This window comes from Vanellus vanellus (genome assembly GCF_965231255.1).
Source record: "Vanellus vanellus genome assembly, chromosome: 18".
In the NCBI taxonomy this organism is placed as follows: Eukaryota; Metazoa; Chordata; class Aves; order Charadriiformes; family Charadriidae; genus Vanellus; species Vanellus vanellus.
The window spans coordinates 2,091,176-2,103,683 of record NC_138923.1 but is presented as its reverse complement, the minus strand read 5'-3'; the positions used below and the strand labels follow the sequence as shown (position 1 = coordinate 2,103,683).

Genomic DNA, 12,508 nt, shown 5'->3' with positions numbered 1-12,508 from the left:
ATATGATCCGAGGGCTGGAGCCCCTCTGCTGGGAGGAGAGGCTGGGAGAGGTGGGGCTGTTCAGCCTGGAGAAGAGAAGGCTCCGGGGAGATCTTATTGCAGCCTTCCAGTACCTAAAGGGGCTCCAGGAGAGCTGGGGAGGGACTTTTTAGTGGGGCATGTAGTGATAGGACGAGGGGGAATGGCTTCAAACTGGAAGAGGGCAGGTTCAGATTAAACATTAGGAAGAAGTTTTTCACTGTGAGGGTGGTGCGGCACTGGGACAGGTTGCCCAGAGAGGCTGTTGAGGCCCCATCCCTGGAGGTGTTCAAGGCCAGGCTGGACATGGCCTTGGGCAACCTGGGCTGGTGGGAGGTGTCCCTGCCTATGGCAGGGGGGTTGGAACTCGATGATCTTCAAGGTCCCTTCCAACCTAAACCATTCTGTGATTCTATGATTTAAAGTATATATAGTGTTAATTTGCTACGTAATCTTTCACCACAAGGATTCCAAACACAGGAATAATTTGGTTATAACTGCAAATGAGGTAAGATTGCAAGACTATGCCAACACTCCCTAAGCTTGCTGATCTGGGAAGAAAACCCCTGATAATGTGCTTTACAAACTGCTGTTGCTGAGGGGCAGAGGACAGGTGGGATTCCGAACGTGGCTATCGGCTCAGGTGGACCATACCACACCTCGCAATTACAAAAGGTCACCACACACAAACCAGGAAACAATATACTGACATTATTACAGTTTTCAATAGGCTGTTGACAAAAACTCACTCTAGCTGCAAAATTAAATTTGAAAAAAGCCAAACTCATTGCTACCCTCTTCAAGACCTTCTTCTGGTGTGCCTCAAGAGTGTCTCCGACCTGATTTGCAGAAAAATAACGATAAAACAGTCTCAGCAATTCTACTTCAGGGACAGAATTTTAACTTCTGCTCTCAGACAACGGAATCCCTTTGTCAAACTGAACAGAAGTAGCTACAAATAACCCACTCCTTGTGTTTTCTAAATTCACCAAAATGAAAGAATTGGCTCCTTCCTATACTCAAGTAACATCCCATTCCCGGCTTTAACATGTCTTCAGCCGTCCCCCAGCCCCATCTCTCGTATGAGCACGGGAGAAGCTGCTTCTGCTACAACAGAATACAGTGACATCATTCACGAGGCAGAAAGCGAATAAGTAACCTACCTCCACCTGCTTGTCTTTGAAGATGTTGTTGATGCTGCTGTTAAAAGCCGCTCCAGAAAACATAGAGGTTATTGGATATGTCAAGTCTAGAAAAGTCTTAAGCACTGAGTTCATAACCTAAAAAGAAAAAGAAAAAAAAAACAAAAGGCATTTCAAAGGTAAATATACGCAAGAATCCATATTAATGTTTGAACTAATGTATGCAATTCGAGAGACATCGTATTCCAGATTCTACAGCCAACACGCTGGAAGCATTGCTGGTGTAAGCGCAAGTTGTTCAGGGGACAGAAATACAACTACAAAAACTACAACCAGTAACTCCTGGTATGGTGTCACGAATTTAAAAAAAAAAAAAACCAGCAGCAAACTTTGTAGCCAGTTTGCAATAAGGCTATGGAAGAACATACCCCTTCTACCCATCAATCAAAACGTCCCTCTAAAGCAGCGTGCGCAGGCACGGGCTTCTGCCTTAACAAATGGATGTGAATTGTGCAGTTTAATTCTCAATTTATTTATTTTTTAATAACAAAAAGATATTATTAGTTATCTCCCTCTTCGTCATCCTTTCCCCAGTGTATATGGGGTTCACCAGCATGGAAAGGAAACCCTAAATCTCCAATATAGGTATCTATATCCTTATCCATCTCTTCTCATTTGTGGATCACACCTAATTTTTCTTCCAGTCTTAAATCTTTTCTCTGCCTCAGCATAAACACTGGCAAAAACGTGTTTGTGATTCTCTGGGACTGCGACAAGGTTCAGTCAGTCACATGCTAAAAAGCTTTAAACACACTTTCTATGTATCGGTGTCCATTATTTTTCACTCCCAAAGGGAGTTATTGTGCTCTTCGCCTGTGGCTCGGTACCCGGCGTTCAGATACTACTGCGGGCACTCCGCGTGAGCTCCATAAACCAAAGCACAAGAGGTCTCCTGAAGCCCTCTAGATACCTTTTACATTAACTAAGGGCGGCAGGCGCTGTCAGACGTGTCTCTTCTAAACACACATATACCGTATACTTTAAGCTTTCAGGGATTTCTACTTTCCCCTCCTATTTCAAGCACATCGCATCTGTGCACTAACCTGCACAATAAAATGATGAAAATACCTGAACTCTATGGCATTATGGCCACTGTATTTGCCCCACAACCATTCTGTTGGTCTCAAACCCTAATAAACCCTAACAAAACGCAATACCTAACATATTACATCACACTCCGTTCGAATGCAATAGAAGGCGAAAAAAAAAACAATTAACTCATTCCCAATTAAATCGGATGAAATATTTCTATCGGATGAAGTATCTCCTCTCTCTGCAGGTTCTCTATAATTTAACAAACGACTCCGCAGCACGGCGGCACTGCGCCCGGGCAGAGCGCTGCAGCACGAGGCAGCCTCTCGCCCGACCGCCTGTTCACCGATCCGCGAGCAACATCCGCCCCCTGCTCCCCTCCAGCAGCCGCTCAAAGAGGAGCGGGATTAGCCTACACCGTCACGTCCAGCTGCTTCGAAACGTATATTAGGTATCAGCCCAGAGAATACACGTCCAAGTATAAGAAAATAAATAAATAAAAAATCTTCAAAACCAAGTATATAAAGGGGAAGCTCGGGAGGAGCCTCAGCGCAAACCCAGTTCGGAAGCTGCCACCTTCCCTCACATCCTCGCTGGAGGTTCTGGGTGAGGACAGGGTGCCAAGCTAACTACAGACACCCTAGCCACAGCTTCGGAGCTAAATGGAATTAGTTTTGTACTTAAAATAGGGATTTGGTCTCTGACATTACTCAGAAAGATTAAATCAGGGGAAGAGGCATTTATAAAAAGTCCTTTATTTAATACTGAAGAAAACTCTCTCCAACTCAGCACCAAACATCGAGCTATCCGTGTTGCAAATGATCTTTATAACGCTGAGCCTCTCCATTTTCCCTGCAATTAATGCTCACGGTAATCTCATACGCAAACAAAATACTTCTAATTATTGGTTATTTCTTAATATTCTCATTCCTCGTAACTGGAAGATGCCCTTTTAGCTGACGCTGATGGCCAACAGCCTCCCTCAGCCTTCCACGAGCAGCTGCTCCCACCCGCCATCCTCAAGATAAATGGAGTTAAGGCTTCGGAAGGGCAGCCAGAGCCTTCCGACTCCTGCTCCTCTCCAGCCCTCTCTGCCACCCAACGGCACGAGGGCCAACGCCGGCGTCTCCCGGAACGCGGCTGCCCGGGCTCCCCACGGCACGGCGACAGGACGCCCGGCCTTCGGGCACCTCCACCCCTTCCCCTGGGACACAGCAGGTATTTTGTGATTCTTTGTGAACTTCTCATGAACTTTCATTTCTACAGCTCTGCTGCAACGTGGGCTTTTTTTGCTAAAAAGACCTTCAATCCTAAAATTATTTTTAGAAGCTACCCCGTGGTATAACTTAACCTCAACAGGGAAGGGAGACGGTGGTTCTGCTCACAGAGCAGAAGAACAAGAGCAAACGCACATGATGATGGACAAAAAGAAACCTGAGTCGCATTGTTGGCTACTTTGGTCTTTGATGCAGAACGGTTGTGAAAAACCAGGATAATCCCAAGACTTTTCAATGTTCCCGAGTATAAAAAAAAAACACAAACCAAAACAAGGGTATGGGAAAACTTGTTGCAAGAACAAAAATTTAAAACAGCAGAACAGATTAATTTTTTTTTAAACTACTAGAGAGAGCATCCAAAATCTCCTTTAGCGCCTCGTCAGTGCTCTCATTTCAATGAAACGAGCAAAGGAAATCACAATGAAAAAGATGTTAAAGGCAAAATAAAAACATAACTCGGGTCAACAGTTTCAGACAAACGGCACTACGGGGGTACGTTTATCCCAAAGGCGGGAATTACAGATCACGGAAAATTCAGATTTAAAGGTAAACTATCAGAAATCCAAGAGTTGAAGAAAATTACAAATAATCCATATAAGAAAGCGTAGATGTCTGGGACGGAGAGGACGGTGACGGAGAGGCCCCAGGGAAGTAAATGGATGTTTAGAATCAGATTCATATGTCCTGATCCTGTAAGTTCACGTGCCATCCGCACGGTCATTACCTGAGGTGGTCGACCCGGGGCAGAAATAGGACGGTTTGGTGCCTTAAGTGGGCATTTCAAAGCAAGAGGTATGTCTGGATTTTGCGTGCAACCTTTTATCTGAATTTCCCCCATTATAATGCTTGACAGAGGGTTAATTTCAACACCCCAAACAATACGATTGAAATGGTAAATATGAACCATCGGGCCTTATCACTAAATGAAAATAGATTTTTCCTGTACCTCTTGATATAACAATTTTTTAAGATGCCACAAAACCACACCCAGTACATTTTTGTCTTCCGTTGCTAACAATCTCAAATACAGAATTCCATCGGAAAGGCAACCAGAGGGAACACTTCAGCTGGCTCATAAGGGAAAAGCAACCCTCCCGGTTTTAATTCTTGCGAGCAGAGAAACCCAGTAAAGAAAACCTTCCGAAGTGATTGATAAAGCGCTAAAGACGCAATGGAGCGGCAGCAGAGCGCGCCTCGGTGGGCCAACGCCGTCCCGGAGCACCGGCGGGCTGGAGGACGCCCGGAGCGGCTCCTCTGCAGCAGCTCAGCCACCCACTTTAACAGACCACACACGCACGTTTGCTTACGCGCGATCAGTAACAAACCTCTTATTTATTTAGGGTTTGCTGTGCACTTTAAAGCTGCTTTAGTTCGTATTTATTACCTTTTGCCGGGCCTGAGCCAGCGCTAAGGCACAGTAACCAGGACTGCCTTCACCTGGCGGACTGGGACCAGTTTATTTTGCTGATCTCCTCCGCTCAGGAGGTACCTCTCCCATAACATCCTGCCCGCTCTTCATGCCAATCCAGTTTGGCGAGGTTCGCCGACTCAGCTCAGCCTCTGCGTGTGTTTGCAGGGACGTGTCCCTGTGGCTGTTGCCGTACAGGAAGATCTGGCACCAGCGAAAGGAAACAGCGGAGGATGCAAAGTGATTTAGAAAACACTGCACCGGCGGAGGATGCTCTCCTTCCGACTTCCACAACGGTCCCCATCGCGTGGGCAGCCCACCCCTCCCCACCGACCCTCCTGCAGCAGTGGGATGCACGGTGCCACCGTGCTCCTCCTCAGCAGCGCTCCCCCCATCCCACGCGGGCTACGGGTACAGGCATCGCCCCGCTACGGCACAGAACAGCTTTCTTCCCCCCTCACACCAACAGATGGAACGGATCAAGAAGAGTATCGGGATCCAGTCCGACGGCAGCTTCATCTGGCCCAAACTGGGGCTGATGGTTCTGCCCTGGACCAGCACGACCACCATGGCAGCCGGCAGCTCCGGGAGCTGAGCGGGCCAGAAACGAGCACGACAAGGAGGGGGGGGGTGGGGAAAACAGAAAAGTGATGCATTTTTGGCCAAATCAGCTCATTAAACCTGCATTAGGGAGAGGCAGAACCTCATGACCGCAACCTCGGAACTCCCCATTTGTTGTAGCTGTCACACCATCACAGCCAGCAAACGACTGCAGCGTCCTACCCAGCAAGTCTCAATTCTCATTACGGGAAGCTTTTTAGCTACACATTCCCCTCAACCGCAGAATATTCTATTCTTTGTGAAATATTTATACTTTGAAATATTAATTCTCCAATTAAAAAACCAAGAAAACCCAACAATCTGGAAACAGGAAAGCTTTGGTTTGTTTGTTTTGCTGGTTACGAGGTACAGAAGACACAGAGGCACTACACAGTAACTAGCCCGACTGGTAATTTTCATGCCCCTCTGTATTTTGACAAAAAGAGTCATTTCTTTCTTCGCTGCTTCATCAGGTGCAGAAAACATCCCATTAAAAATATCCCTTCTCCCAGCCCCAAGTGTACAACTAGAGATATGCCAACTTCTAAAAATACCAAAAAAGAGAAATAACTGCAGGACAAAACCAGCATTTGTTTTGATGGATTAAAAAAATAAATTAAAAAAAAAAAAAAAAATCAGTGTTATCTAATCCATCGCCACAAAGACATTTCAAAGACCCCCAGAGGCTAAAAAAGCCAGGCTGCAAAGTTCTGCACAAAGAGCACTCAGCAATAACCTTCACCAGCAAGAGCTCACCGGCTTCCGAGGAGCAGAACCGGCACCTTCCGGAGCAGGGAACGCTCGAGCCTTTACGAATAACGTCGGCTTAACACAGAACGCTGCCCCGAGCATCCCTCACACAGCAGCCGCCTCCCACAGCGGTGCTCCTCGCCCGCAGCGCTGCGGCCCCGGAGCACAGCAGGAACAGCCCTGCGGCTTTTGGCCACTGGGAATTTGGGGCTTATCTGCTGGATTTGCCCTCTCGCTCACACCCCGTCCCTTCAGGTGGATCTTCTACGAATCCCCAACAAACCTCCCCGCTATTGCGGGCACAACTCAGTGAAAGGAGCCCCTCTCCTCGCTCAGTCTACAGTTGCTGCAACACAATACAAGAGAAAAATAACTCAGAAGAGCCACTGTTAAAAAGATTTATAATCCCTCAAACAACTTTGTACATTAGCTGTGATCTGAAGTTGGGAGAGAGGGTTTTCATGGTTTGCGTCAATTTACAATGCCGCCCTTTTGCTGGATGGTGCTGTTAACAGTGAAAAGGGCTTCACACTGAGCGGTCTTTTCTTTTTTTACATTCTCAAACCCTTGAACAATTTCTGGTTTGGATGTGGTCCTGACAAGCTTGTCAGAACGCTCATGAAAAAACTCAAGAAAATCCATTCTTCATTAATAAGATGCTCTAACAGAGCATCGTTTGCTCTAACAGAGTTTATTAACCTCTCCTCCAGCTACTTATTTGCAGATTTCAAGGTACCAACACCTGAAACAGCCTATTCCTTTGTGAAACATTCTCCGAGCTTTGCAATTTGTGTTCAAAAGTTAATAAACAGATCACATTCCTTCATTTCATCTTTAACTATTCCTGGTAAAAGCGAGCGTGATTCCAGATTAGGCCGACAAACTCAAGAGGTGCGATGCTGGAGACGAAACCGGCTACGACGGGAGCACAGCGCTGAGCAGAAGAGCTCCGACAAGTTAACAAACAAGAGGAGATAATCCTCTGGACAAACGCGGGGAGGAAGATTCCGTCGCTCCAGCCCCACCGAGAGCAGGGGGGAGCGGGCGGTGAGCCCCGGCCGGCCGGAGGGTGGGAAACCACCGCAGGGAGGTACCGCCACGCGCCCGCCCGGCGCAGATGCTGTCCTGCGAGCATTTGGTAGCGACCAACGTGGGAAATAAAGAGTGCGAGGTTAAATGGACGTCTGATACTATTCAGCACAGTGGGGTTTACGTCTTTAATCTCAAGCCGCCGCCACCTTTGCCGTTCCAGCCAACTGCTCTGTATCACAAAGAGTTTACGTTTCCCGAGCCAGCCAGGCGCAGGCGGTTCTTAAATATAAAAGCACAAAATCCACATTCTTCCAGCGGGGAAGGGGAGGGGAAACGGCGTCCCACGGTCCTCTGTGCACCAGGAGAGCACAAACACGCCGGGGCCTCAATATGCGTTTTAACACCCCAGAGTACGCAGCCTGCACAGTCGGTGGTGTCTCACCAAGATACGGTAGATTCCGTCTCAAAGCCACAGCAGGTCAGAAGGCAGTTGGGAAAGGTACGCAGGACACGTGTGCCAACTGTGGATTCCTATTTCCCCCTAAACCTCAAGATCTAAGCAGACCCAGACCCTAATCTAATTTAGGAAGTTCCCCGTGTTGCTTCCCTTTCACTAAGAGAGCCAACATCAAAACGTGGGTTTCATATGAACTATGCAAAGGTGTAACTCACAAACTTCAGAAATAACGCTCACCTTCACCTTTAGCCCATCTGAACTAGTGTAATCTGGCGCTAGTACAGTTTGTTCCCCCAACATCTTATCAATAAATAAATAAAGCCACAGAAGTCACTACTTAAAACAACCTTCCCAAACCTTGGTTTAACTATGAAAATATGTTCTTGTATATTTATACATATTTAAAGTTAAAAATTTCTCCTGAACCAGAGTACCACCACTCCGGAGTTCTCAGGCTACACTGTGAATTACACATTTTGTATTTAGTTTAGAGAAGGATTACCTCCGTCAATCAGTTCCACTGAAAAATGACAGCATGTGAGAATGAAAGAGAGAAAATTACACAAAAGAGAAACACATTTGTTGAGAGTTGGAAAGGAAACAGGTTCCAGCACAGAACAAGAGGAGATAAAACAAAGATAAACACAGGCTAACACACTCAAACAACATCACTCTACGTTCAGAGTGTGACTAGAATTTGCGCAGAGCAAAGGCAAGCGGTTGACTCCTGCCTCCTCGGGCGCCGGCGTCGCCTGCCAGCGCGCCCGTGACAGCTCTCCCAGCCCTCCCCCTCGCAGCCAGACAGGGCCCTTTTCGCCGTGCGGACACTGAAGTGCAGAAGGTGGTGGTCCTCTCGAGTGGCTGCTGGTGCACCGCTGCCGGCTGAGGCTCGCCATATCCCAGACTGGTGGGGGTTGGAAGGGCCCTCTGGAGCTCCCCCAGTCCCACCCCCCGCCAGAGCAGGGGCACCGGACACGTCCAGGTGGGTTGGGAATGGCTCCAGAGGGGGAGACTCCCCCCCCTCTCTGGGCAGCTGTGCCAGTGCTCTGCCGCCCGCACAGGAGAGAAGTCCCTCCTCAGGTTGAGATGGAACTTCCTATGGTCACGTTTGTGCCCGTTCCCTCTTGTCCTGTCACTGGGCACCAATGGAAAAAGCCTGTTCCCATCCCCCCGGCACCCTCCCTTAAAGGATTGATAACCATTGATAAGATCCCCCCCTCAGTCTTCTCTTCTCCAGACTAAAAGGCCCCAAGTCCCTCAGCCTTTCATCAGCAGAGAGATGCTCCAGTGCCCTCATCATCTTTGTAGCCCTTTGCTGGGCCCTCTCCAGCAGTTCCCTGTCCTCCTTGACCCGGGGAGCCCCGAACTGGACACAGCGCTCCAGATGTGGCCTCCCCAGGGCAGAGCAGAGGGGGAGGATGACCTCCCTCCACCTGCTGGCCACACTCTTGATGCAACGAGCCATGCCGCTCTCACACCCCGTCTGCGGAGAGAAGTGCACCATTTCCCATGCTCACCATGGCCCACTGTCTAGCTTTGATCCTCATCTGATTGTAGCTGCGTTCTTCGGCGTACAAGGCACTCATAAAAGCACCGATAGACGTTCCTCCGATCATATCTACAGGGATGCCAGCTTCAATCAGCGCTCTGATAACTCCCACTTGGGAGCATCCCCTGTGCCAAGAAAAGAAAAGAAAAAAAGACATTATCAGACAAAGAGCTGTTGAAAGAGCATAAAGACATGAACGCCACCTTCTAAGGGAACTATCCAAACTGCCAATCTCTCGCTGAACAAGCTTCCATGTCAGAAACAAACCTCATGAATGCAGAAATGTTCAGACTCCCCAAGGATCCCAGGAAACCCAGACCGCCCCGTCTGACCTCAGCATGGAAGGCAGCGACGGGAAAACAACAGCCAGGAACCGACCCAGTGGATACGCGAGGGGAAAGTCAACATGGCTTTAAGGCAGCAACGCATCAAAAAACCTACTGGGGTTCTTCCAAAGCAGCCGAGAACGGCCGGATTTCAGAGACTTTCCACAAGAGTCTCTTCCAGTGATTCTTCAAAGGAACTCCGCCAGCCTGGGATCAGGGGATGGGTCACCGCACGGATTAATAATGGATTTGGAAGGTGGAAAACAAGACCAAGAGATGACAGGCAGTGATGAGAAGGCAGGATTTTCATCGAGCACACAGACCCAGGAACGGGGCAGACGAGGAGGCAACGTTTGAGGAGGATACAAATTCCTTCAGGATAGCAAATGTCTTCCTTGATTTCAAGAGGCGCAGAAGGAACTTGGAGCAATGATGGAATCAAGTGATAAACAACAGCCAAACCTCCGTGCTGATGGGACAGGAGAGAAACAGAAGCAGCAATGCCCCTGCAGCAACGAGCTCTCAACCACCTCCGCTCACACACACACAGCTTTTGGAACCACGGAGGGTATTCTCTGAAAAACGTTACCCTCGTGTTCAGTGGAAATTCAACAGGCAAACCAAAGAAACCAGAATAAAACAGCAAACATATGAACATACATCCAGGATGCAGCAGCATTTTGGAAACTACAAGCAAGCTCAGACTTCTCACTAAAATAAATAAATAAATAAATAAATAGCAGAACTACAAAATGACAGAGAGAAGCAAAAAAGATGACTATAATATGGAACGGACTTCACCTGAGAAGAAACTAGTCTCAAATCCCCAACTGGGGACACGACTGACAGGAGACATACATGGCCAGCCAAATCACCAGGAAGAAAGTTTAATTTAGAAGAAAGAATTTACGCACAGACACGTGTATGTAACACACAAATTGGGGAACCCACTGTTACCACACACTGAAGAGGTCAAATCCCAAAAGGATTTAACTGTGGAGTGGGTGAATCAAAGGCACCAGGCTGGCAGGGGCTACCAAACAGGAAACATGGAGGTGCAACCTTGTGTTCAGCAAGCTCAGAAGCTCCTAATTGTTGTGAATACTCGTGTCGGAATCAATCACTCCTACCCCCCATCAGGAGCAAGAGAACAGAGGTGGAACATTTGATCATAGAATTGTTATGGCTGGAAAAGACCTTTAAGACCATCAAGTCCAACTGTTATCTACCTCTACCGGGCCTACTTGTAACCCGTGGCCCTGAGCACCATATCTAGACGGCTTTTAAATACACCCAAGGATGACGATTCAACCCCTTCCCTGGGCAGCCTCTGCCAGTCTTTGATAACCCTTTCAGTGTAGAAGTTTTTCCTAATGTCTAACCTAAACCTCCCCTGGTGCAACTTGAGGCCATTCCCTCTTGTCCTATCGGTTGTAAGTTGTGAGAAGAGACCAACGCTCACCTCACTCCCACCTCCTTTCAGGGAGCTGTAGAGAGTGATAAGGTCTCCCCTCAACCTCCTTTTCTCCAGGCTAAACAACCCCAAGTCCCTCAGCCGCTCCTCATCAGCCTTATTCTCAAGACCTTCACCAGCTTTGTTGCCCTTCTCTGGACCCTCTCCAACACCTCAATGTCCTTCTTGTGCTGCAGTGCCCAAAACTGAACACAGTCCTCAAGGTGCGGCCTCACCAGTGGTGGGTACAGTGGGACAATCCCTTCTCCAGCCCTGCTGGCCACACTATTCCTGATGATCTGATCTCATAAACAGCGATCCCCTGACGGGAGGGGGATCCCTCTCTGGGCTACAGAACCATCAGAGAAACAGAGGAAGTCCCAACAGAGGCTGATTGCCCTCTGATCGGGACAAAATTATGACCTGCAGTTTCAAATGCTTTGTCCGATTGATATCAAGCAAGTCAATTAGTTCATTTGACCTGGATGGATGCTTTGCAGTCTGACCCGCACAGCTGTAAAGTTCTCCTTTTCCCATGTTCATCCCATTTTTCTGTTCCCCGCCCCCCCCCCCGGGTTTGCTCTATTTCCATCCTCTTTCCCCTTGCTGTTTACATCCTATAAATACTTGCTAACAGCTGCCAAGTCCACCGTAGGTGTCATTTGGCCAAGCTATGCTGAACACATTCTTTCCATCTAAATAAATCCCCTCCAGCTGCTGAAACGCCCCGAGACAGGTTCTCGGTTATACTGCTGTAAATGACTTCAATGACAGATCTGCGCTGGTGTAATCCAAGAGCAGAAAACGGCTCGTTTAGCTTTCCTCTCCAGATTCTCCTTCCCCTGCTTTGCTATTGCTTCTTCTCATAAGATGTGCAAAGTTAAAATAATTCTATTTTCACCCCTGCCAGAGGAGCCCATTGGTTTTAGGCTTTTAGATCGCGGCTATTTTTGCTTCTTGTGCCCGGCACGTACTCTTGCCTTATCCCTGTGTGGAAGTCATGAGCTGACGCTGATGTTTCGCCGAGGAACACGCCTTACACTGTCCAACCTGCTCTCTGGAGAAAGCCTACATCACGTGGATTTGTTAAGACACGTCAAGTACGGTGAAGCATTTCCTGCTTGGAGGGCAACTGCAAACTGACCGGGACTGGCTTCACAATGGACTGTCCCAATGCCACCTCTTCCACAGCTGAATCTCCACATTCACATGTTCATGAATCCATAAAATACAAGGAATCTGATGTGATCGCTCAGATTTGTTTTTACTTTGCTGTATGAAGCCCTTGGATGAATAACAAAAGGTTATTATTACTTCTATTGGCAAGCCGTCACCGCCGCGGCGCGCAGCGGCAGAGTCCCTGCCAATATCCAGCGAAATGTGTAACAGCCGCGTACCTCCAAC

The 12,508-nt window shown here is 48.1% G+C and overlaps 1 protein-coding gene across 2 annotated transcripts in view; it reads right to left on the bottom strand.

Moving 5' to 3' along the window:
- The window catches only part of PNPLA7 (patatin like domain 7, lysophospholipase), a 137,035-nt gene that overhangs the window by 30,437 nt on the left and 94,090 nt on the right, over nt 1-12,508 (bottom strand). For both annotated transcript variants that reach the window (XM_082492495.1, XM_082492496.1), the window contains exons 26-27: nt 9,294-9,450; nt 1,182-1,298 (exon numbers count right to left, since the gene is read on the bottom strand). In XM_082492495.1, coding sequence (XP_082348621.1) covers nt 1,182-1,298; nt 9,294-9,450 — 274 coding nt within the window. The remainder of the gene's footprint in view (nt 1-1,181; nt 1,299-9,293; nt 9,451-12,508) is intronic.